We start from the raw sequence: 27,099 nt of genomic DNA, 5'->3' as shown, positions 1-27,099 counted from the left end.
TTTTACCAGTAATTTTATTAATCTCCTTAATTATTGTTAACTAACACAATAACAAATTGTCATAATTTGCCAGTTACGGTTTTTAGCAAAGGGAAGACAGGCAGACAAGATAGAACAAGATTTTGTGCTGTCAATCATCCACCCAGCACATGACAGTGAAGTAGCACCATGCCTCAAATCCCCACTTAACCCAAACTTTTGGTCACTCAAATAAAAAAGAAGCACCAACAGAAGTAAAAATCACAGTGAGCATCTCTAGCTCTCAGACAGGCATCTTTCTGGCCAGGTACACCTTCCAGAGCCCAGAGGCCCAAATCAGTCAAGACTCGCTCAGATTTTTGAGTTTTCTGGAGGAGATCCTAAATATTTATTGTTTTATGGTTTCAAGTAATTATTCAGTCAGAAAAAGGGCCAAAGCTTATTTGATCATAAAATTTCCCCACAAAAGCATTCAATTTTTAGTTAAAAATGAAGCCCAACCACATCAGGAAAAGTTTTCCGTGTAATTCTAAAACCCTAAGGGACTCTAAAAACCACTAACACCAAGAACACAGTTTCTACATGAAACCTCATGGGGAGGGAGCCCCTGGTTGGGAAGGTGAGCCAGGAGAAGCGGGAGGGAGCCGATGGGGTGCCCAGGGGCCCGGGGTGCAGGGGCAGGAGGGCCTGCTCCCTGCCCAAAGGTGGCAGTCGGTCGGAGAACATACAGGACGCAACGTCAGGCGTGTCCCGGAGGCCTCTGCCACCCAGCATCGTTAGCGAGCATAAGTGCACACGGACTCTCTCCACTTACACCTTGCTCGGTTCCCACCCCTACAAATGTGGGAACAATAGAGGTAGTGCTGTCCCAGGTGAGGAGGGGTCTGTACCATGTGTTCGTTGGATTTTCACAGAGGGACCAAGAGACTCAGTAGGTAGCCTTCCAGTGGGGAGACTTCTTTTACATATCTGGCAATAAGTAGTACATTTTATTACTGTCATTCATCTCCGTGGAGGTTTTGAGTGCATCTAAAATAAGAAATTCTGCTTCAAATTATAGTTTTGCAATATTGAGAGGTACTTAAAAAGAAAAAGTGCCTTTAAAAACTTCTACCTAGAAGGAGGAAGAAAAATCATCCCAAGCCAGAGACTCCTAATGGCTCATGGCGAGTGACCCGAGATGGGAAGGCTGTCCCACAGCACCTTCGTGCTCCCAGCTCAGGGCCTCCAGGAAGTAAGTCCCTTTCATGGGGGACACAGCAGCTTGCTCCTTAAGAATGCCCCCAGTGCCCTGTCCTGCCAGTGAAGTCACCTGGTGGTCCAGGCTGGAGCAGGTGCCAGAGGCCTTTTGCACCGGCCTCCGCTGGGCCTCTCCTCTCCCTACGCCCAACTTCTCCGCCTGCCCAGCACCCAACAGTGAGAGGCTGTGGTGGGTACTCTGTGGGGACCCAGGCCTCTCCGACCTAGGGGGATGAGAGGGACATGAAGACAGAACACGCCTCCATAGGGGGAGGGGACAACATCACCTTTGACCTTAAACCCATTGCTGTAGGGAGTTGTGCAAGGGGTAGAGAATGTTTTGGTCCATAGAGGCAAACAAATCAGAGGAGGGTCAAGCTGCAATTACAGAGTTCCAGATCCGTGACCTGGTATGCAGCGTCATACTTCCACCTGCCATTTCAGTTTGATTAGACTGTGATTAGGTAGCTTACACATTTGCTACTGTTATTAGATAGTTTACTCATTTACACAATCCTAGAGCAAATCTTGAAAAAGGTGAAGTAGCAGAAAAATTACAGAGACATAAATTCATTTATATCATCCTGAGAGAAACATGATCGAAAAGCTTCAAGCTTAAGGTAACCCCATTGACAACAAACTTAAAACAAAAATGGAATCATAATTTTTCTGAATTTTGGATAGTCTTCAAATTTCTCATGGTACCACCTGAAATAAGACAAAAAAATACATTAAAAAAAAGTTAATTTTCTCGTTGAAACATTTAACAGTTGCTAACAAAATGGACAATATTTCTCATCATAAAGGGATACTGAGCTTTTTAAAAGTAGTAATAAAAATTCTGGCATCTCAGACATATAGCTTGACTTGGTCTGTATCATGAATAAACATATCAGACTGTACAGCACGATTCACGAAGATGTGACTCATATAATTCACCTTTATATTGGCAGGGAAAATTACAGGCATGTGATAAACACGCACATCAGGATACTGGGGCGCTATCTTTGCAGATCCTGGGAAGCAGGCTGACTGGGGGAGGGGAGAGGAACCGAGTAGGTGTATCCTGAGTATCTCTTAGTTACCCCAAGAGTTTTCTCTGCTCCAGCCCCAGGGTCTGTGGCAGGGGCACGCAGCTACGTGCCAGGTGACTCTCAAACAAACCTAGGAACACGTGACACGGGTCATTCATAATTCGGCCCTGCACTCAAACAGGTATTTTCAGTTTTGATATAAATTAAATCAACAAAGGCACACTCATTCGTTGTGGGGTAATAGCCCGTTGGGAAGGGTGGCAGCTAAGTGGAAGGAGTAAAAGATTAAAAATAATTTGACAAAATGGAGAAATAGGCAGAAAAAGACTTTCCATAAGTACAAAAGAGTGCTAAACAGACTGAAAACAATGATGGAAAATAATTAGCTATTGTAGAGAACAAACGCATGGACACCAAGGGGGTAAAATGGCGGGGGTGTGGGGGTGGTATGAATTGGCAGATTGGGATCAACATATATACGCTAATATGTATAAAATGGATAACTAATAAGAACCTGCTGTATAAAAAAATAAATAAAATAAAATTCAAAAATTAAAAAAAATAAATTAGCTTATTTGTTAAGATGGCAGAAACATATGAAAACAACCACCTGAAAGTGAGTCCACAAAATCCTGTCGATTTTAGATCAACTCAACACTGCCATCCACAAATACAGAATTACAACCTAGCAGATGCCATGGTGCTCTCATGCGCTGTTCTGTATTCCCCAAAAGACACGTGACGAGAATCACCCACAGAAGCTGGTCACTGGACCTCAGATCAAGCAGCACCTCCCCTGACATGAGGCCACGGTAACAACGGACTTTTCCAGATCAGTGATGTGTGTGGAGACAAGAAGGGCTACAGGCAGCAGAGGCGCCAAGAATGTGCACAGGCCGCATATTTACCCACGTCAGCCTGTGCTATGGTCTGAATGTGACCCCCGCAGAAGTCATGTGAAAGACCTAACGCCCGAGGCGATGATAGTATTAGGAGGTGAGGCCTTTGGGGGGCGATGAGGTCATGAGGGTGGAGCCTCCAGGATGGAATTAGTGCCCTGATTCAAGAGGTCCCCCGGCTCTTTCTGTCCTTGAGGTTACAGCGAGAAAGCAACCCAGAAAAGGGCCTTTCCCAGAACTGCCAGTACTGGCACCCAGGTCTCCGATTTCCAGCCTCCAGAACCATGAGAAATAAACGTTTGTTGTTTATAAGGCCCTGGGTTATGGCATGTTTGTGACAGCAGCCTGAACAGACTAAGACAGCCCGCGCGGGATCCAGGACACGGACCAGCAGCCAGTTCCTAAGAGCCTCCCACGGGGCAGCAGTGTGGACAGCACGCTAGGAGGGCAGGAGGTGAGCCCCCGTCCTGAAACTGCCCGGGGACCCGGGACACCGGCCTCCGATGGGCGACAGCGAAGGCGGCGGCCGGAAGACAGCGAGAACAGGACAGGCGCTCCCGCCCACGCCCTCGGGACGGCTCCAGGCGCTGTGCCACCACCCAGGAAACTTCTCATTTGTGTGATCACTGAGACCACAAACCCACCTCAAGAATATATACTCTAAAGGACTTCCCCGGTGGTCCAGTGGTTAGGACTCTGTGCTTCCACTGCAGGGGGCACGGGTTTGATCCCTGGTCAAGGAACTAATAAGATCCCACATGCCACGCGGCCAAAAAGCAAAAAGTACTTTAAGATTTATAAGTATGTGTGTATGTATAGATACTTTTAAAAGGACAAGCAGCATATTTCTATTACTTTTCTCATTCATTTTTCTACCCCTAGAATCAAAGCTTATGTGACACTGACCAGGGCTGGATACCAATTTTTTGTCTTGATTTTATTACTGTGGAGACTGAACTAACATCTCATTGCCTTTCTGTTGAATGCAAAATAACCCCTAACCGTTTGTGTGTTTCTGGCTCAGAAACAGCTTTGTGTTTGTGAACACAGGGATGGGTCACTGAGAGTTGAGTAAACACTTTCCAAGCATTCACAAATCACGGTTATGCACCCAAGTCTCATGAAATAGGCTGTGACAAGATGGCAGCATGTCATATTCGTGTGGGTCTTTTTAAAAAAATCATTGTGTCATCAACCAGTGCCTTGAAGACACATTGAGTTCATTTTTAAAAATGACATTAAAGTTAACAAATAGATAAGCATGCAATAATTTATTTCCACGGAGTCTGCCCTCAAAGACTGCCCTTGAGGCCGGCCCCAACCTCCAGTGCCCGAGTGTGAACAAGCACACGTCTGAGTTCATTCTCGCACAGCTGTGAAATCATGTGCCGCCACGCTCTGGCTCCATCCAACAAGCATGGCGGCTGGAGGCTGGCAGGGAAGAAAACGGTGAGAAAATGTGCCCCCCTTAACCATTCCTTGAAATTTGGCCCTCAGACCTGAATATCTGTTAGCTACTCGGAACAGGTGACCCTAAGCTTCTGATCTACAGATCTAATTATCAATATAACAATCATTTATGGATTTAAATACTTCACGTCTAGTTGTTACAGAAAGCAGTTCATTGTAATAAAATATTGCTTTAAGAACATTGTCAGTAAGTCAAATATAGTGCAAGGACTAGTCCTAGGGATTGTTTCCCTTTGGAAGCAATTTATCTGATGGTTTCATTAGTTGGGTTGACTGGATTTAAAAAAAAAAAAAAAAAAAAAAAGATAGGCTTTATTTTGTCCTCAGCTTGTAAATCTAACATTTCTGAACATACTTCCACTAAACCGAATTAATTGTTCAGCAATTAAAGTTGCTTTCACACTGACATCAATTTAAACAGCAAATGAATGAAAAAGAGCCCTTTCAACCCGTGAATCTGCAAAGAACACCTTTGGGTTTTCTTTACAGAGACTTTCATTTGGAAAATAGGATTACTGTCTATTTCTATCTGTGTCACACTGCAGAGTTGAGAGGGATTTTCCTGTGCCCTGTTTTCATTTAAGAAAACATCTTTATGACTGACCTAGTGTGCTCTTGTTCAATCTTCCTCTGTTCCACGCTCTTAAAATGTCAGGATTATCTCTTTCGGTTTTATTATTAGAAACCAACCAATATTCACTTTTTAATATCTAATATAACAAATGGACAGGAATAGCATCTCCCCCATGGCCATGAGAAAGTGGTCTTAGGCCCCTGCACTGGGCTGTGTGGGGTAGGTGCTGGTGCTGAGGTGGGGGAGGAGGAGGAGGGGGAGGGGAAGGGGGAAGGGGAGGGGAAGAGGGAGGGGGAGGGGAGGGGAAGAGGGAGGGGGACGAGGAGGAGGGGGAGGGGAAGGGGGAAGGGAGGAGGGGGAGGGGAAGAGGGAGGGGGAGGAGGAGGAGGGGGAGGAGAAAAGGGAGGGGGAGGGGAAGAGGGAGGGGGAGGAGAAAGGGGGAGGGAGAGAGGGAAGGGGGGAGGGAAGGAGAGAGGGAAGGGGGGAGGGAAGGAGAGAGGGAAGGGGGGAGGGAAGGAGAGCGGGAGAGGAGAAGGGGAGAAGGGGGAGGGGAGGGAGATGGGGACACGAAGGGGAGGGGGAGGGGAAGGAAGAAGGGGAGGGGGAGGGGAAGGAAGAGGCGGAGGAGAGGAAGGTGGAGGAGGGGGAGGGAGGGAAGGAGGGGGAGGGGAAGGGATGCGGGGGAGGAGAAGGGATGGGGGGGGGGCGGGGGGGAAGATAGCTGGCAGTTGTTGTCACTGCTGTTACATGAATCTAGTTTTGCTTTATTCACTTTCTAGGACGTTGTTAGATACTTTTAGTCTAAAGTGATAATAACATATTATTTCAGCCAGGCCTGGTGAGAGTATGACTCTTTCTGGTTCTAAGAAAAGTGCTTCATAGGCATGAGATCTGGGGAAATCATCTAGCAGAGGAGAAAACTGAGGAGCTCAGACTCACTGCCTTTGCTTACGGCCCCATGGACTGTAAATCCCGGAAGGGCTGGGGTGTTGGTTTCTCAGGGCTGCTATAACAAAGAGCCACAAACCCGGGGCTTGAAACAACAGCATTTATGCCTGGCGGCCAGAAGCCTGCCGTCCGGGTGAGGTAGGGCCGCTGCTCCCTGCCAGGCTCCAGGGGAGGGTCCTTCTGAAACAGGAGGGAAGGGGACAGGGCACAGCCCTTGAAAGAATGACACAGCCCGAGGACATGACATAAACTGATTAGAACCAAATGGATCCAAGCTGGCGGACAAGTCGACTTTTTCCACTAGACCTTGAGCCTCAGTATCAGCAAGCTCACGTTAGCACGCTAAATGACACACCCACAGGCGCCATGACAGTTCCAAGACCGACCAGAAGGATCAAAAAGTGGGCGGTGGCCCAATTCCTGGAAATCCCCACCCCTTCCTAAAATAGCTGGAATACTCCTCCCACTCATTAGCCTATGAAATTACCCGCTCCTATAAAAACTGACAACCCCCATACCCTGGTGCCTTTCTCACCTTCTGAGATGGCCCACACTGTCTCTACGGAGTGTGTTTCTCTCTAAATAAATCCACTTCTTACCTATCACTTTGTCTCTCACTGAATTCTTTCTGCGATGAGACATCAAGAATCTGAGCTTCATTTAAGTCCTGAAAGCAGGTGTGTGACCTCAGTTGGAAGACTGTGGGCTTTGGCCGGGTTCAAGTCCTAATCTGGGTTTCGGCTGGGTTTGAGTCCCGGCACGTGGGTTTAAGTCCCAGTCTGGGGTGCACGGTTTCACTTCCAGCCTTTCCCAGCTTCCGGCAGCCTCTGGGGTTCCTTGGTTTGTGGCTCCATCACTGCCACACTCTCGGCCTTCAGCCCTCTGTGTCTGCCTGAACGCAGCCGTCGCTTCTTTTGCGTGCATGTCTGTGTCCAAGTGTCTCCTCTTCATAAGGACACCAGTCCTACTGGACTAGGGCCTGACTCCAGGGCGACCTCATCTGAACTAAGCCCGTCTACACGGACTCTGTTCCTGGGGTTAGGACTCAATCCAACCCTAGACGGAGAATCATTCCTGAACGTTTGTGCCACTTTTGACGCTGTAACCCCTTTCCTGAGCCCTCGCTGGTATGGGCTTCCTTCCCACCCCTGTCTTCGCAGCAGCTCCGGGATATACACGGGTCCTGGCCCTGGGGCCCTGCTCCCCTCACTGGCAGGAGGGAAGATCACCAGCTCACCAGCGCAGGGGGCACTTCAAAGAACAGAGGTGCTGCTCTCAGGAACTCAATAACTCTCACACTTTTGCTGTAATGTCCTTAACTATTAGCTACACAGATATTTTTAGCTCTTCCTCATTACCTCCAATAATAATCCTCTGTGTCTTTAAATACATGGTGAGCCTGGGAGATACACCCAGGACTTCTGACTCTAAGAGGTCTGTGTTTCCCACTGCACCGTGATACCATCTATTCTTCTGCTGGCCTTCCAGCTCTGTCCTGTTCCCCAAAGAGATGGCAAAGTCCGTGAAGCAGGACAATGACATACATTTTTGGATGCCTCTGTGTCAGCAGCCCTGGAGATTAGGGTGGACTGTTTCCGAGTGAATGAGGCCAGGGAAGCGGAGCAGCGTCCTCTCGAGCTCAGAGGACACGGGCTGTCCACGTGGGCACTGGGGAACCAGCCACGCCAAACTTCCAGCACTGCTGCGGTGTCAGGGCACTGTCCCCATGCTCAGATGGTCTGCGAGCTCTCCAGTCTCAGCGAGACGTGACTTCCACCCTGTCTGAGCCTGAGTCTCAGTTTCCCCACCTGTTAGATGGGGAAGATGCCCCCCGAGCTCGCTTCAGCGTTAACATACTTTGTTTTCTACGTTGTTGGTCAAGTGGATCACAGACCCTTTTGGGGATCCGATAAAGGCCCCACACTCTGGAAAACAATGTGACTTCGGGGTGCGGTATCCCAGAAGTCCATCGGGGACCCTGCACAGTGGGGTGCCCTCGTGGGAAGGGGCTCTGCAAGGGCCAGACGCTGATGCCTCCAACTGCAGCCGCCCGAGGGCCTGCTGCCCAGCCAGCGTCCCCTGCGGTCATCGGCGAGTCCACGTCAGACCCTGAATCCCCCTGCCTGACATTCCACTTGACCACCGAGCCCAGCAGCAGACATTCAAAGAGGCTCAGCGCAGGGCGGAGCAAATGACGTGGCCGACGCGTATCTGACGATTACAGCTGGGCTATTCTTCAGACGTCTGCGTGGTTCTGTGCTCGTTTAGCTAAAGCCTGGTCTAAACTGGGGTTTGGCAAATTGATATGAACATTTGAAAAATCTAACCTGCAGGTTGCTCTACCAAGGTCGGAGGACAAATTAGAAACGCCAAAAGTGTTTTCAAACGTACTGGTGGTGCTGCTGAGCCCTGGTGAGCAGGACACAGAAGGTGAACACAGCAAAAGCCCAGCCTTGGATGGACCAGCTGGCGAGGGCGTAGCCGCACCACTCGACGACCTCTCCGAAGTAGTTGGCTGCAGTGATGTATTCAAACAAGCCCCCTAGAAGAAAACAGAGACCCAGCAGTGGGTTCACTATGAAACAGTGCCTAATGAAATCCGGACTTGAGAGATACCAGTGGATACTTCCTCGGAGAACATACAAATCAACTCTGGGGAAATACAACCTTTACAGAATTTTCATCAGTGAGACGCATGTAACATGACCAGTTTTACTGTTTCATATCACAGCTTCTGGTAGTAAGTACATGCCTGTATCAATACCTATCTGTTTGTCTGACTATAAAATGCTACGGTTTTAACGCACTTCAATATATCACTTCACTGGTTAATGAATCAAGCTGACAAAACTTAAACAAGGATGGGGAACACAGACTAACAGTTAATGAACCAACTTGATAAAATGGACCTATAGGGACCCCTAGACAAAGGGTTGAAGAAAATACAAATTTTCAAGGACAGACTCATTCATTCACTCCTCAAATCTTCACAGATTCATCAAGTCTACATGACAGGCCAGACATTTCTCGAAGCACATGGGGTGTTGTGTGGACCAGACCCCTCCCCCAACATCTGGGCCACTACACCCCAGGGAGGTGGGGGGGAACCCAAGGGGCAGAGCAGAGCGAGGGGGCCTGGGAGTCATCGGGCCGGAGAGCAGAGCGGCACACTCCAAGGGTAACCCCAGGGCCACAGTTTAAGTCATTTGAGGTTTACAGGGTTTTTTGGTCATTTGTTCTGCTGTTATTCCTATATGGTTTCCAGGAAGATAAGGTGAAGGACACCAAACTAAGTGCTGCTGTGTGCTTCTCACTTTCGCTATAGTTTTAGTTTTACCTACTGATTTTATTTATTTTTAAAAATTTTTTATTTTATTTTATTTATTTATTTATTTATGGCTGTGCTGGGTCCTCGTTTCTGTGCGAGGGCCTTCTCTAGTTGCGGCAAGTGGGGGCCACTCTTCATCGCGGTGCACGGGCCTCCCACTATCGCGGCCTCTCTTGTTGCGGAGCACAGGCTCCAGACGTGCAGGCTCAGCAATTGTGGCTCAGCAATTGTGGCTCACGGGCCCAGTCGCTCCGCGGCATGTGGGATCTTCCCAGACCAGGGCTCGAACCCGTGTCCCCTGCATTGGCAGGCAGACTCTCAACCACTGCGCCACCAGGGAAGCCCTACCTACTGATTTTTAAAGAAAAGTTTCAGAAGCTCTATTGTTTTCCAGCTTGTATCCGTTTTGTCCTTTTTAGAGTATATTGCTCCTTTGCTCATAATTTCAATCCCTTTTTTATTTTTTAAATATTTAAATATTCACTTTACAACTTGTGTCTATGAATTCTAAGATCTGAGATCGCTCACGTTCATGAAGCTCTTGTTTGTGGTGCCCTATTCCTCATGGGCTCTGCAACTTTTGACTGTGGCCCTTATTCTGTGGTGTGTGGTCTGCTGGGCTCTCAGAGGCCTGAGTTGAAGGCAGGTTCCTTGGGGATCTGGGCTTGCGTTGGCCACAGGCATGAGCGCACCATCCCCAGGAATACATGGACCCTAATTCACAGCTGGACGTTTCTCAGACCAGGCAAGTGGCACGAATTTGCGCCACAAAACCAGCATGAGGGTCAGCTAGTGGTCACAGATTAAAACAAGATGCACTCTGGACTCTAGCACTCACTTAGATTTTGCCCTCTGATGATTACTTGCTTTCTTGATACCACACTGATGCATTTAAATTTTTCACCCAACATTTTAAATTGTTTTCGGAGGGAGGGTCAATCAAGGTATCGATTCTATTCTGTGGCTAGAAATGAAGTATTGGACACCCCTTGTAGACCACAAATTCCTACTAATCTCTCTTTCCAAACACAGATATAACTAGAGCTTCCTTTTTGCTTAATAAGCGTTCAGTTAGTCAGAATTGCTTCCTCTATCATTTTAACAAAACAGTAATCAGTCACTGTTACGAACAATAATGGTGACTCACACTGAAAACCTGCAGCTAACAAATACTGCACTTTAGTTACGAGATCTGGCAAAACTAAAACAGCAAAGCATCATTCAATAAAATTTTAGAATAAATTCCCCATTTTTGGTACATACCCTTTGGTATTTTATATCCAGTCTCCCCTGGTCTCCTGAGGTTCCTTAGGACATGATCTGAGTGGATGTTTATCAGCATGCCTAACAACCACAAGACAAAACCTAAAGAAAATAAGATATAAAGAAAATAAAATATTCAAGAGTATTATGGTTAATAAACTACAAAGTTTACAAACCCAAGCCTGAATGAAGGGTATTACTGTAGTCCTTCATATTATCATTATTGGTATAACATATTAGCCATGACTGATAGCAAAAATCATTGTTATAATAAATATTGTGCTTTATTTAGAAAGATGACTTATAAGCACTGCTCTAGGCCTGCTAGATAAGGGCTTTGCTTTTCTAATAATACTATTCAATTATCTAATCTATTTAAAATAGCTTGACCTGATGGCCACAATCTATGTTTTTAGGATGACGGGTATGATTAGAAATTTGACTTATCACTAAGGCACAAGGCTCTTTCCTAGGAAGAGGTATTATCATCGTCAGTGGGTCAGCCCACAAAGTTTATTTGTCCTCTCAAACACTGTCTGATGCACGACGCCCCCTCTGGCCCCTCTGTTTGGCAGAAGAGGAGACGGGAAATCCCAGCGCGGGCTTTACCATGACTGGCTGCGTTCAGGCCCCTTGAGGGGGCGGTTCCAAGGAGCTAATTGCTGGTCCTCTTCTCTTCTTTCTCTATAACCTCATCTGAACAATTTAATGCACATCCATGGCCTCTCCCACCCCTGATTTCCTGCTCATTCATCAGTCAGTGTTCCTGGGTCTGTTCGTCCACCGCATCTCCCAACTAAATCTTCAACTGCCAGCCGCCCGGCTCTGAGTAGATATTCCACAGCATGTGAACATTTTCTCTCCAATTCTTCAAAGCCTTCGGAGGTTTCTTGTCACTTAAAGGAGACTTATCAGTATCGTATCAATCAATTCCAACAAGAAAAGGCAAAATGTCAAAATAATGTTTGATAAAAGGAATAACTTGATTTCACAAAAAGAGTTAATTTGATTATTCTGAGATATTTTAAAAAATGTGAAAGGCAGATGGTGCTTAATGGTGGCATTCAAGTCAATTTCAAAGAAACGTACACTTGGAGTAACATTATGAGTTATTCATCAGTTATCCCAGTGGCATTAGATAGCTTTCCACAGTTAGAACAGGGACATACAAACCATGTTCAGGTCTACAGCAAGGCTTTCAAGATTTCTTCCTATTGACTTCACTAGGCAGCTTCCTTTCTAAACAGTTTGTACCAAATTGTCTAATACGTTTTGTAAGTCACTTATTGGATCCATCAATTTATGGCTGACTCGCTACCTTCTTTGAATTTCAGTATGTCACTTCTAGATGATTTGGCCCCCAATTTGATGTTCCAGAAAGCATCACGTTCTCAAAATTCCATGCTTCCTTTATTTGTCTTCTAAGAGACAAGCTCCCTCTATTGCCTAGATTCGTAGGAAAACTAATATTTGTGCTTATCTGAACTAAACATTTAATTTCATCGTTAGGGATCTTAAAATCTTTGTATAAATTCTTTTAGCTTAACCACTCTGGGAAACTTTTTGTTAGGATTTTATTACTATTGATACTTGCTTAACCTTTTCATAATAACTATTGTAAGTATAATTAATTATGTGATTTCTAAAATTATCCATGTAATTACAAAAGCTATAAACTTTATGAAATGAATATACTAGCAAAAAAGTAACCCAGTTTGTTTCTCAGTTGGCATATTTCCTCATTTTCAATTACTTCTGTTCAATCATAGAGAAGTCAAGAAGTCTGTATACAATTTATTGATGTCTTAAATTTTAGACCAATTTCAAAGGCACCTGCAGGTAACGTGGTCTATCTATAGAGCTCCTTTAAATGACATTGAAATTCACAGACCAAAGAATTCTTTTGTTTTGTTGTTCATCAAAAGTTCAAACAATTCATCATAAAAAATGATTCCCATGAGAATCTCAAATAAACATTTAAAACCTTTATCTTTGAGTTTAAAAAACAATCCCCTTTCTCTGTCCCTCATTGCCTTTTGTGGGCCAGGGTGATGTCTGGTTTAAACCACCACTCTGCTATTACTCGATTTAGATCTGAGGCCAGCTGCTTAACCATATGACGTTTCTTTCTCCCGTGAAAAGGACCTAACTTTTGCCCTTTTCTGAACCTCGGAGAGGCAGAGGCGTGGGTACAGCTCCTGGCAGATGGCCAAGCCTGTTCTGTCTCCTTCTGAGAGTTGGGGCAGAAGAAAATCAGACAGTCAGGGAGCAGATAAATCAAGACGACATTTGGGGGCAGGGTGCGAACAAAACAATTTAGTCTGGTGTTTCATGGAGGCACAGACTTGTGGAGCTAGAAAAGGCTCTTGAAAATTTTCGCATTCGTCCCCGCTTTGATAGATGAGGAAGCAGATCCCTTGCTGTCACAGTTCTCAGGTTTGATGAGGACTCTGCCCTGGGAGCAAAATTTTAATTCACAGAAAAAAATATGACCAAGAAATGTGAAACTGCTTCGTCGACAACAAAGTACTACTCAAATGTTCGTTTTCTCTATTATGACAAATTCATACACATGGAGAAAAAGCCAGATGAAACGTAAGGTCACTTTATTTACTTTAGGGTGAAGGGCTCTGGGGCAGTTTGAGAATTTGATGGACCAACTCAAGATTCTTAACATGCTACCTTGGGGGTAAGCTATACCTGAATGTGCTAGAATGTCTAAACGTTAGGAGGGTAAACATATAGAAGAAACTTCCTTACAGACAAGAGCTCCCCAATTATGTAGTTTTAACATCCTTGCAAATATTTCTGATGGCTAATGTTCTATCATCATTTTTGTTCAGAACTTGTAAGGTTATAATTAGAACTTGAAAATGTACATTACATTCATTGATAAAAATTTAAAAAATTTCAAAAACTTCACAAACCTCAAAGTTTAAAGTCAGTATAACCATAAAAGTCTAATTGCCTTGTTGGAAGATGACCCAGTCTGACTTTCTCTCGCTTTCCGGAAGAAACCGTAGGAGGTTTAACGACTGTTTAACGACTATTTAACGACTGTCTTGGATTACACAGTCAATTAGTGCCCAAATGAACTCACTCCCATCCACTGCTCACTCTGCCGGAGCTGGTTGCTATTTTTAGGCTCACCTTGAGAACAGGTATTTGTGCTTTCAGTGCTTGAGTGGGCAAGGGTGACGGGCACCTGCGTCATCTGCAGCTACTGATGCGGCGCTGGGACAGCCTGACCCTCCCTTCCGCCAGTGCTTGGCCCCCTGCTAGGCCATGGACCTACGCAGACTCTCTGTTCTCTCAAGAAGTGTGCGCTTTCTAACTGGACACTGCTGGAAGGTGAGCACTGAAGTTATGATTAGGAGGATGGAGCGCATCACTAAGGACACTCACCTGTTAGAAATCGGGGGTCAGTGAGCCAGCTGTCAGCATATACCGCATACTGGCTCAGGTATCTGCTCTGCAAGTAGCCATTATAGGTGCAGAACATGAATGCCAGCATAAAGGTGTACAATGGCATGGGCTTTCCTCCTCGGATGAGAAATGGGAAAATCAAGGCCCTTCGGAAAAAAGAAACATATACATATATTTTTTTTTTTTAAAAAAAGCAACAACGATAAAGAATCTAATTTCTGCAATTCTACTTTAAGTGTCTTGGGTTTTTAATCCTGCTTTTTGTACAAAAGTCATTCTTAGTAATACTTGCCCAGAGTACTACATCTGTTAAAAGCAGCATTTCTAGTTAAAGAATGAACTGTGTTTCAATAATGGACACCACTGTGCACAAACTCAGGATTCCAACTGTACAGAATGTGAAACAGACACACTGAATGAGAGAGACTGAAGGCTTCAAGAGGCTCTCAAAATTCCCACCATCCTAAAACCAGTAACTCGTTCTAGTCTGAGCACTACGAGTTGGGGACCACCATCACGTTGTCCATCACCATCACAATGGCTCTCGTTCCCTGAGTGCCCATCACAGCAAGGTCTCCCAGCTACCTGCACAGGAGATAGTGTTACGCACATTTGACAGAGGACAAGATTAAGACTCAGAGTGGTTAAGTAACCTGCTCAAGGCCACAGGGCTAGAGAGTGGCTGAGTTTCAGTGTAAACCTGGGCAATTTGAAGATCACGTTCTTCGGTTATATCACGCTGGTGTAGGGGCACATTACTAAAAATTTAAAGAGGGAAAATACAAGGACAGGAAACTTGAAACGTATGAAGAAAACAGGATGCAAAATTTTATTCTGTTTGAATTTTTTCTTTAAAATCAGTGTGCAATACATTTAAAGAAGGGGCATCACTACGTAACCTACAGCCCTTAAGAGGATAATAAGAAACTATTTGCAACAACTTTATGTCAATACATTTGACAACGTGGATGAAACAGACAAAATTCTTAAAAGACAAAGGTGACCAAAACTGACCCAAGAAGAAAGTGACAACTTGAATCCCTCTGTCAGTGAAAGGAATTGTTGTACAACAGTTCTGTATCCAGATTGTGGCGACGACTACACAACTTAATCCAATCACCACAACTGATCAAACTATAGACTTAAAATGAGTGAATTTTATTTATGCAAATTATAGCTTAAAACAAGGAAAAATGTAAACACTTATTGTTTCCATTTTGGCCATCTACTCCAGAGTAAAAACGTAATTGATTGTTAATAGTAATAGTAATAGCATGAGAATAGTACTATAATGTTGGCTATGCATCCTCAAGGGATTCTCTCCCCAGCAGTCTCACTCAGCATCTTGGGAGAACTTTCACATGAATCACAAGCAGCCTTCATGGTTCTCATCTTGTTCACGCCACTTCCCCCAAAGAAGACCTTATTCAAATTTAGGGCAAAGCATCCATTTGGTTATGACATCATCAATGAAGTAGAGATTTGCCTGGAAACTACAGTGTTGACATCCCCTCAAAAAGAACAGGGAATCTCAGCCATTTCTCTCCGCCTCGGGAAAACATGATTCCTATCTGGCAGACAGTTGGTACAGTGGGCTGGCACTGGGGATGCAGGTTAACTGCAAACACTCACACTGCAAGACCAGGACTTGGTCTTGATTGGGGGTAAGTGTGCGTGTCTTGGACCAGCATAGCCTCCCTTAAAAACAGGCGGGGAATCTGACATGTTGTGATTGGGCACTGTTGTCAAGGTGCCTTTCTGCCTCTCCCTGTTTCTCAGCCAGGGTAGGGGCCCTTGTGTGAGACCCAGAGGAAACGGTCGATGGCAGAATACAAAATGCTTCTCACCCTGTCCCTGAGTGCCCAGACTTCAGAAGTACCAGGAGCGAGCAGCCTCATTTCCACAGTCAGCGTAGGGGATTCTCTAGCCGTGGGAAAGTAGAAAGGGGACAGTATGGTGAGAAAGTTAGGAGAAAACTTCTCGGGGAGTTATGGTCTCAAGGAAATTTCCAGGAGGCAAATTGCAGGACTGAACTGAGAAAGTGTTAGAATTCCAAGTTTGGAGAAATAGTGAAAAAAAAGAAGAGAGAGCAGGATATAAGACTTGTGGGGGACACAGGGGTTGGACTTGGTTTAGAAAGATGCCTGTTAAAATGTACAACTTGAAAATGTACATTACATTCATTGATAAAAAAGACTGAAAGATGGACCGTTGACCTGAATGGAACATGCTGAGTTCAACACAGGCTAATAGCAACGCAGGGTCAGAGAGTGGAGGGAAAAACAGTAAGCTTGGAATAGGAAAAACAGGTACTAAAAAATGGTGGGAAGCAAACTTCTAGGCTAGATGTCACAAACTTCTAGATTATAGATGTACGAAGTGTTGAAGAAGCAACTCTGAGGAAACATTCTGCAAAGGTGGTAGACGTTTCTGTACAGCAAACTTTTGATGGATTTCTCCCAATCCGGTTTCAAGTTCAGGGCTGAATTCTGAGCTGGCAAACATTGGCTGGCACACTGTAAAGGTGAAACCCCAACCTCTCTTTTGTTTTGCCTTCACACATGTTCCTCATCTGTCACTAATGCTCTATGCCTGTGATATCAACGTGAGTCTGGATCAGGTGTCAGCAAACACAGCCCCTGGGACAAATCCTGTCTACCACCTGTGTTTTACAGCCTGTGAGCTAAGAATTCATTTTACATTTTTAAATATCGGGGATGGGGGAATCAAAAGAATATTTCATGACGCGTGAAAATTATATGAAATTCAAATCTCAGGGTCCATAAATAAAGCAGTACTGGAACGTGACCATGGCCCTCTGTTTACACGTTGTCTGCGCAGAGTTCAGTAGCTGTGACAGAACCTGTACGTGGCCATCTCATCACTTTGCACCGCTGTTTGGTGTGCTCGCTGCCCATCACCGTGATGCAGTGACCCAAGTACCAAGCACACCACTGGGCTGTGTATGACCAGTGCATACCCATCCTGTCAGAACAAGAAAAGCTGATGGCCTCTTCGTGCTTTGAAGGTACAGTGGAGTGTGGGCTATTTTGTTACTGCATCAGATGGCAAAGCATTCTTTGGGATGCAATGCCACTATAGCTGTGCCAGGAGAATATAACAGAGGTCCCCACTACCAGGCTGAGCCGTCATCACAATGTCCCCAACTCCCAGGAAAGCAACGATCAAAAAAATCAGAGAATTTAAAACAGCACCCCATGACAGAATGTCTTTACAAAAGAAATGAAAATGAGGCTACGGCCCCCCCAGGAAGCTACCAAGCAGTTCATTTTGTTAGCCAAGCAAGGGAAACCATACGCCAATGGTGAGGCAGTTAATTGCAGCAGCCACAGAAACATGTCCGGGGAATATAAACTTGCTGTACATTATTATTAGCCTTTTCGGGAGAACAGCGCTGGAGGAGTTAGGACACCAGGAGCGACGTCAGTAGTTAAAAAGCGAGGCAGAAGATGCAGCCTGTGAGCATCCGTGGCTCTTGGTGTGTCCACGGAAGCGGCTGCTATTGCTTAGCTGTTTATTCTAGGGCTCACTGCCGAGGCTGGAGTGACTGCAGGCCCAGGCTCTCTAAACAGTCTGCGTGGAACAACTAAAGGTGAGGATACTTCCAAAGAGGTTGAGGAAACACTAGTTCAGTACAGCCTAACATGGAATCAGCTAGGATGTTATTTCTCATGGTGGTAAAAATGTGTGGGACAGACACACAGATGAATTACAAATTTACAAAGCTTGTGAAAATGTAAGGTGTTTAGGGCTTCCCTGGTGGTGCAGTAGTTGAGAATCCGCCTGCCAATGCAGGGGACACGGGTTCGAGCCCTGGTCTGGGAAGATCCCACATGCCGCGGAGCAACTAGGCCTGTGAGCCACAACTACTGAGCCTGTGCATCTGGAGCCTGTGCTCCGCAACAAGAGAGGCCGCGACAGCGAGAGGCCCGCGCACCGCGATGAAGAGTGGCCCCCGCTTGCCGCAACTAGAGAAAGCCCTCTCACAGAAACGAAGACCCAACACAGCCAAAAATAAATAAATAAATAAATAAATTTTAAAAAAAAAAAGTAAGGTGTTTAAAGCTATCTCCTATACCATCAGGTACTCAACAAAACAAACAAACAAAATCTATTGTGTGTGACTGAATCAATAGTGTCAACAGTGCATGTGACAGTCCCTCCATGGACTTGACCACTATTTTGAGCTCAAGACAAATTTTCTCATTGAGAAAAATTGCTCTCAACCACTACTATTGAGGTTTTTTTTTTTTTTAGTAAATTTATTTATGTATTTATTTTTGGCTGCGTTGGGTCTTTGTTGCTGCGCACGGGCTTCTCATTGCGGTGGCATCTCTTGTTGCAGAGCGCGGGCTCTGGAGCGCAGGCTCAGTAGTTGTGGCGCAGGGGCTTATTTGCTCCATGGCACGTGGGATCCTCCCGGACCAGGGCTCAAACCCGTGTCCCCTGCATTGGCAGGTAGATTCTTAACCACTGTGCCACAGGGGAAGCCCACTCTTACTGAGTTTTAAAGGGTTTGGAAATTAGCTTTTGCTACAGGCTCGATTCACCTTCTTAGTGAATCCACCTAAAACTGTAGGACAAAAATCACTTAGGTGCAAAATTTACACTGTGTTAGTTATTTCAACGACAACTGACACTGTTTGAATAACATGTCATGTCAGACTGCTTTATATATTAATACTTTCCATGCTGTTAAAAATTAAAAGCAGCAGCAAGATCTACTTTCTCACATCAATGTGCAGTGGACACAATTTCTAAGCCCAGACTAGTTCTACCAGTGTTTCTAGAACCTTGGTTTCCATACTTCAAAATCCACTTAGCTGTGTAATCGAGGAGCTGCCACCTGATACTCAATCAGAAGATATTAATCTACAATGTCATGACCCACTAAAAGGCAGATATCAAGAGAGAAGAATGCAATAGAGTTTCGTGGGACTTCCTTGGTGGCTCAGTGGTTAAGAATCCGCCTGCCAATGCAGGGGACACGGGTTCGAGCCCTGGTCCGGGAGGATCCCACATGCCGCGGAGCAACTAAGCCCGTGCGCCACAACTATTGAGCCTGCGCTCTAGAGCCCACGAGCCACAACTACTGAGCCTGCGTGCCACAACTACTGAAGCCCATATGCCTAGAGCCTGTGCTCCACAACAAGATAAGCCACCGCAATGAGAAGCCCGTGCACCACAACGAAGAGTAGCCCCCGCTCGCCGCAACTAGCGAAAGCCACACACAGCAATGAAGACCCAACGCAGCCATAAATAAATAAATAAATAAATAAATAAATAAATAAATTTATAGAATAAAGTTTAAAAAAAATTTCATAAAAGGCTTTCAAGCTAGGGTTGTGCTAAATTAAAATCATAAACTTGTGGACTGATATGAATATTTGGCAGGACATACATGCACGAAAGGACATTTTCAAAGATAAAATGTCATCGCGGTAGGAGGTAGACACTTACGAGAGATTTTGATAAGACGGTGCCCTAACCCTGATGTCCAATTAAGTTAAATGTTATTCCCCAACAAAAAAAAAAAGAACCCCATTCTTCTCATTACACCTGTATTACCAAAATTGCACTAAGGTATCATATTTCAAATTTTGTCAATACAACTTTTGTGAAATCTTGTTTTCTCTTTTGTTACAAATTCCTACACCACGTACCTTATTTTGGCCTTTGGCCCAGCAAGTGTAACATATGCACTACCTGGCCCTTTCCCAAAAAGTTCACAGCCCTTGGTCTAGATTAAAACAGGAGATCTAACCTAGAACCATCACTTTGATTTTCTTAGAAAACGCTCCTGCCTGTGGCCCCGGCATTTGGATTCCGGGCAGCTGCTGCGTTCCGGGGCTCACTGTGGCTTGGTGGCCGGCGGGGCCTGCACACCTGTGTCCTGTTACCTGACCAGGCAGGAGAGGTGCACTGACTTCTGCTCCTTTGCATGCCCTGGGGGGAACGTGGGGAAGACAGTCATAAAGGACCTGGGGAGAGGATTTACCTCTCTTTGGTCTCCGGTGAATGCCAGTAAAGGGGCAAGGACTGGAAACAGGGCCTTATAATAGGTTGACACAGGCCTCTTCTGTTGCTCTCTGCTCTCTGCTCTTGGAGGGGACAGCAGTGACCCTGATGACCACGGGCCTGGCCATAAAACCATCGAAGTCAGAACAAGCTATCCTGAGCAATGCCACCTATGCCTGCAGACCTCCAGGACTGGCTCTGAGGACATGCCGGCTAGGGTCTCCAGGAGCCAGATGTCCAAGTGCAACAGGCCTTCCAGAGGGGAGTGCTCTGCTCCCTCTGGGCACCTTTTCGATTATTGTTCTCTGTTTTGGGTTATTCCCTTTAGCTTTACATCTTTTCCTTGGAAATCCATGCAGCTGTTGTCACCAGTGTTTTCCTTTGACTTGGGCCAATTAGGAACCAGAACGGGACCGAGGAGCGGTGGCTTTTGGGCACGGCTTTCATGTGAGCCTTCATCTAGACTTTGGAGGGACAACAGCATATCAAGGATGGCGGTGGACCCCAGCCGTTTATCAGGGTGAAGGATCCAGGCTCAGACAGTAAGAAAGGCAGGCACACCTGCTGGATGGACACAGCACCAGTCACGCGTCAGGGTCTGGGACCCAGGCCACCTTGGTTACAACAAACACTCGTCTTCCAAAGCTCTTCTCAGACATTGCCTCACCCTCACAATCACCTATGGGAAATGAATACCACCCCTCTTTAAAATAATGGTATTAAGTCAGAGGTTGAAAATTCCTTAAAATAGAAATAATCTTTTGAGAAACTATGAAGCACTTGGACTTAAAAGCATTTTATTTAGGTACTGGGTTATAAAGCCATTTCCTCTTCTGGATACACAGTAGCCAGGTCCCAAGGAGCTAGGAAGGAATTCTGTTTCCTACATCATCAGAAGTGGATGTGGGATTGAATTTGACACTTTGTTCTTCATTGTGTTACAGTTTCCTTATTTTATTTTCTTTCTGTTCCATGTAAAGAAAGAATATGTACTTTCCATCAAATTGTTTTTATTACCCAGGGAAACTTACAAAAGTTTGTGTTTGTAGGACAATCAGGAATGGAGGGAATGTTTGATGACTGCTTGAACCAAAAGCCCTGAGATGCCGGAAACTCCGCGGGGCTTTGATGCTCAGGGCAGTCTGCCATCTGTTTATACTTTTTGGGTGAGTTTACATGCTTAGAAAGCATAAAAGTGCTTCTCGTAGTTCCTGATAAAAATGTTCCCAATAATTCCTAATCCTATACAACATTTTTTTTTTTTATACTTCAGAACTATTTACCCTGTTTAACAGATCAGGACCCAGAGGCTCAGAGGAATATGGTGCCCTGGGTGATGGAGAGAGACAGTAGGCTAGGAAGAGGCAGGCTCCAAGGCAACGTCCCAGGTGTGCCATCCAACACATCGCAAGGTGGCGGCAAGAAGCAGGACCAGGCAGGGCTGGCTCTGTCTATTCACTCTGTGGCACATTAGTGTTTAGAAGTCGTCTTTAGTAAGCATGTCTACTAAGCCAGTATAATACTTATGTGAAGTGACAAAAGTGGGATATAAGGTTTTATGCGTGTTTATATGTGTTATCTTTACTGCTTAGAAAAAAAAGTATCAAAAACTTATTAAAGACAGTGAAGGAGATGGGAAAGAGATATGCCAAAATATCGTCAGTGTTATCTCTGGGTGATGGAACTATAGGTGGTTTTTATTTTCTTCCTTGAATTCCTCCACATTTTCTAAGTTTTCTACAGGAGCACGCACCTCAGTTGTAGGTTTGCATGCAATACGCACACATGTATTTTAAATCCTGGAAGCTAATACATTCAGAACAGACCTGATGAGTGAGAGGGAGAAATCTGATTTCTTGGGCTGAAGACCTGCAATTGCTTATTGGAAAAGGCTCAGAGAGAATCAGGCAAAATTAATAAAGCAAACCACAAATTTTTCCTTAAGTTTTGTCCTGAATTTTAAGGAAGGAAGAAAGTGTCCTATTAGCACCCATGAAGGAAAATGGATTACAGAAAAGAACAAAGTCCCCAGAGCTAGCCCACATTTCTACTCTCACTGCAAAGTAGCGCCCAGAGACCCAAGCTTCTCATCCTCCCAAGCAGCTCTCATGTGGTTTCCTGAACCACTCAAGCCAGTAGGGTTAATGCCTACACGAAACCCAAGTAACTGGCAAATAACCACTGCGCCCATCTGCTGGAAAGACTCAAGTGAAAGCATTCCTTTCAAAGGTCGACATGCCGGCAACCACGTGGAATGACAATTCTTTAATCGTTGAAAGTTAAGATTTCAATTTTGGGGCTCCCAGACACAAGCTCCACGACTGCTTAATTCACATAGTGAAGCATAAGAATTCTCTCTTAAAATGTTTTCCCAATAAACTGCAATAACAACACTGCAGTTTTCTTGCAACGAGAAATAACGCAATCATTCAGCAAATGATTTGACTCTGGAAATGGAAGCAGTTGGCCATCATCTCCTAGGACAGCCTATAATGTCGCCCACCCAAGTTTGGGAACAGTAAGTAACCAACTTGGTGATCTGGCAGTAATTTAGGTAATGGTAGATTTAACCATTTTTAAATGTTTAAAACTGAGAGTGGTTATTGATTTTAATATTTGACTGTATTACTTTTTTCTCAACAATTTGACATCATTGAAATCTATAGCACTTCCTAGATTTGGATCAGTTCCCTTTGCTTTTCTTTCCTTCTGTAAAAGACTCTTTCCCTGTAGTGATTAAACTGCAGTAAAGCTACATACTTAAATAAGCACTTTGCTCTTTCAAGGCAAGGTTACAGACACAATGAATACTTTACTTTCTGTCATTCTATACTTTGACATAAAAGTTTTCCTTCTCAAATTATTTGAATCCACAAGGCAAGGGCCAAGGATTTGGTGTGCCCTTCACCCTCTCCAGTCCTCTGCTGTGTTTTAATCTTATACATGCTTTATGACACAGTTAAAAGAGAGGCTGGGCCAGGCTCTCCCCAGACCATTAACAGGCCCCAGCAGGAGGAACGATGAACCTGAAGTAGGTGAGGTGCTTTGAGGCCTTGCAATCAAGGATGACAACAGAATCAAGATCCCACAAGGTCACAGAGCTGGCTGAGCACAGACCTCGGGGTGGGTGTTTCAAAGTCTGCACACTTGGGAGGGGGGTGTTTGGCACCCTTCCTCTGTGGCCTCGGGGTGACTGGGGCCCCAGTGGTAAATAAACATCTCAGCGCTCAAGTGGGACTTTGGTTTGTAACTATTGTTAAACAGAGGAGCCGGTGAAGAAATAATCAGTGACTCACTCACTCCCTGCTGAATGGAAAGGGAAAATCTGTGACACAGGTACCCTGGGTTCGGGTCATACTGAATCCCCGCTTGTCTAGACAGAAAGCAGCAGAACACGAGGTGAGACGGGGTTGAGGGAGCCACACCTGGGCTTCTGACAAATGCACAGCAGCTCTGAGCGGACGTGAGAATAGGCAACTGCCCATCTCCGGCATACACTTGCCTCAGGTGAGCGGGCGAGAGGTCGGACATGCTCCACACACACGAAACCAAGGGCGGTGTGAGAAGATGCGGTGGTGCCCTTGGCAACTCAGAAGCCCGTGACCAACAGGAGGCGACCTCAGTGCAGACAGGATGCAAAGGCCGCCGGCTGGACAACCATGTGGTTTGCCATAGATTAAAAAAACCTTCCTACGGGGACTTCCCTGGTGGTCCAGCGGTTAAGACTCTGTGCTTCCACTGCAGGGTGCATGGGTTCGATCCCTGGTCAGGGAACTAAGATCCCACATGCCACGCGGTGCAGCCAAAAAGTTAAAAAAAAAAAAAGTTACTACAAACATGCTTCACCATCCTTGGGGGAGCTGGTCAGGGCCCTGGTGTGTTCTGGCCCACAGTTGTCCCCTCTTGCCCTCCTAGGCAGGCCTTCCCTCCCATCCCTGGCTCTTGGGCCCCAAAGATCCTGTTGATTCTCCAGAGTTTGTCCGGTACTCACTGACTCAAGAGAACCTCTCAACTCTGTACGCCCAACGATGAGTAGAATGCCAAATACGTCAAACAATCCGTAGTCAACGTGTGCCGAATGAAGACCTAAGAACACACAGGGAAACAGCCCTTCCCACAGACCACGCGAAGCCCCCTTCTGGCTTCAGTCCTCAAGAGGCTCAAGCTCCCCTAGGGCGGGGCCCCGCCTCCCTCCTGTGTCAGCCCACGTCCTAGCACAGGGCCTCGGCACACATCCGCCAAGTTCTGGAAGTCGCTGCCCACTCGGTCTCGTGTCTCCCACGCATGTCCCGTGGTTCGTGTTTCTCCCGCCACCAGCCTGACTCAGGCTTGGATTCACCTGTCTCCCTTCTTACTGTCTGGTCTGGTCTACAGAGCCCTGACAAATGAGGGGCTGAGGAAACAGCTTCTGGGTCAAGGAGTTCAGTGGTTTGGAACAAGCGCTCAATGTGGTTTGCGCTTCTGTTCTCGTCCAAGGGCTCACCGACTTAGGTCAAATGACCGTTGAATAAATTAGTTGCTTGGGTAGAATGGAAGATGTTTATCTTTTCTATTTGGAAAAACTTAAATGCCCCCAAACCACATGGGCTACGTATATAGTAACATGAACGACTTGGGGGAAAAAAAAATAGCCCAGCAGTTTAAAAAACTACACGTGACCCGGCAAATCCTTTGGAGCCGAGTTTTTGAAGCCACTGGTCTAGAAACCGAGGAGGGGAGCGGGGTGTTAGTCCCGGCAATCGCTCATCCAACAACCTTGGGTAAAACACCTGAACTCTGTGGCTCCGTGGCCTCATCTGCACGAAAGGATCTATTCCAGTTCTATCTGTAGAAGCGACTTCGGCCCTCTGGGAGGCTGCATCCAGTCTCCCACTAGAGAGAGCCCCGATCCAATTACACATGACACCTTACATCAAAAAACTTCAACTCCAGGCTTTCAGACAAAGCTCTGTAAAGTGCTCCCTTCACATCTTTCCAATGCCTTCAATGTCTTCAGAAGATTTTTTACTTGGCACTTGAAGCCGGCAGCAGCATGCACAAATGTCACGCAGAGTGTGTATGTGGATACGCCCATTTGCATGGTGATATAAAGTGGTGTTATTTGTCACCATTGAGCATTCAGATTTCCCAGAACCTCACAAGCATTTTATGGAGTTGCCTTTAGTATTTAACGCATGCCAATCCCACTGGTGGGTAGCTGGTACCATGGCTGCGCCAGTTTCATTGATGGGGCAATCTGCTGCAGAGCATCTTAATAACTTACCTCACCAGTCACCAGGGACGTGGCTGGGGTAACACCTAGCAGTCTGACTCCAGAGCTTGCTTTTAGTTGTGACAAAAACAGACACAGATTCTGGCATATTTATGGAGAAATGTATGTAGTCATGAGAATTCTATTGATATGCAAATTGCAGTAATGCTCAATCACATTACAGAACCTCCATGGATCTGGTAACAACTTTGCTTACTGGAATTCTCTAGGAGTGTCAGAAACAGGGCACCCAGAAAGCCTTGTGGAACACTGACTCTGCCCACTTCCAGTGCCTGCTTAAAAGCAGATGGGGACACAGCTGTGCCAGGGACTCAAGAGAGGCTTAGAGACACCCACACTTCCTTCCCGTCCCACTTTATGAAGTGGGCGTAGTGGGGTGGGACCCAAGATTACAGAGGTCAAGTAACCTGCCCACGTTCACAGAGCAGGTCAGCCCAGGTCTCTAGCATGCAGGGAACGCCCTTTTTAACTCGGCAGCCTTTTGAAGTCGGAATACACATTTTCAAATTCTGATTTTAAACTTTTGTCCAGCCATTTGGTTTAGCTGTGTAAAAGCCAAAACCTAAGAGCTGGAGAAAGTCCCAACTTATTACGAGACCTGAACAGTTCAGACACAGCCACTGAGCATTCTTCACAAAAACGAAACATTTGGAAGTCAGTGTAAAGACCTTATGTGTGTTTAAGGTTATTTCTTGGAAAGCCACTTCCACAGTCGCGGGGGCCCTTGCGTAATGTGGAGGTGAAAGTCTCTGAACGTGATCCATTCAAGCCCATACAGTCCGTGCATTGTAAAGGGGAAGTCACAAGGAGTTTGAGAAAACCAGGCTCCCAAGTTGCAGGTGACCATTTGGCTGGGGGAAAAGAGCTCCTCCACCCACAGCAAAGAGCCCGAAGTGGAACTAGAAAAGTAGAAAGAGGATGCTGGGAGAGGGAGCAGAGGCGCAAGGAGAGGGCACCAGGCCCTGCTGCACAGGCGGAGGGAGCCAGCCTGGGGTGGCAGGGAGGGGACAGGGCACCGGGGGTGGCAGGGAGGGGGCAGCGCACCAGGGGCGGCAGGGGGAGGGCAGGGCACCAGGGGTGGCAGGGAGAAGGGAGCGAACCAGGGGTGGCAGGGAGAGGCGCGGGGCCGCCCGCCCTCACCTTTGCGCGTAGTGGACGAGGAACATGGTCAGGAGGATGCAGTTGGGCCAGCGGTTGAGGCGCTCGGCGGGCGCGCCTGCGCATGCGAGGAGCGGCACCGCCAGCGAGGGCAGCTCCTGCACCGCCCAGGCGGCCCGCGCCGGCAGCCGAAATGCGGAGCGCGGCGACGCGTAGCGCCCGTAGGGCGAGCCCACCAGCTTCAGCAGCACGTAGCACAGGAAGCCCAGGGCGCACTCCAGGTACGCGAGCGCGTCCAGCAGGAACCGCTCGGCCAGCTCCATTGTGGGGGACGGCAGGCGTGCTCCATGGCCCGGCAGCCGCGACGCGCCACATATAGGGCGGCGGCGGGGGCGGCGGGAGGCGCGGTTACCTGAGGTCGGGGCCCGCTGTCAAAACCCGGGGCCGGGATCCACGCCGCCCTGGCGGCCAGGAAGCAGTGGATACGCTAACCCCGCCTGTTTCACCAGTCCAGGGGGCGCGCCGCGGAC

General features: G+C 46.4%; 1 protein-coding gene across 2 annotated transcripts; it reads right to left on the bottom strand.

The window, feature by feature from the left end:
- Nucleotides 1–27,093, bottom strand: SRD5A1 (steroid 5 alpha-reductase 1). Of its 2 annotated transcripts, none has more exons than XR_009502206.1 (5): nt 26,612–27,093; nt 14,140–14,306; nt 10,735–10,836; nt 8,471–8,685; nt 1–1,926 (listed from the first exon to the last, which is right to left on the bottom strand). XR_009502206.1 is itself a non-coding variant. In XM_059916080.1 (5 exons), exons 1-5 carry the CDS (start codon nt 26,890–26,892, stop codon nt 1,860–1,862), a joined length of 768 nt encoding a protein of 255 aa, XP_059772063.1. In that variant the 5' UTR covers nt 26,893–27,092; the 3' UTR covers nt 1–1,859. The 2 variants fall into 2 exon arrangements, 1 of the variants encoding a protein (XP_059772063.1); XM_059916080.1 differs by having other exon boundaries at nt 8,535–8,685; nt 26,612–27,092.
- Between the last annotated feature and the right edge of the window lie 6 nt (nt 27,094–27,099).

The sequence above is a fragment of the Balaenoptera ricei genome, chromosome 3 (genome assembly GCF_028023285.1).
Source record: "Balaenoptera ricei isolate mBalRic1 chromosome 3, mBalRic1.hap2, whole genome shotgun sequence".
NCBI lineage: Eukaryota > Metazoa > Chordata > Mammalia > Artiodactyla > Balaenopteridae > Balaenoptera > Balaenoptera ricei.
The sequence above is the reverse complement of the archived record's forward strand: the minus strand, read 5'-3'. Positions and strand labels throughout refer to the sequence as shown.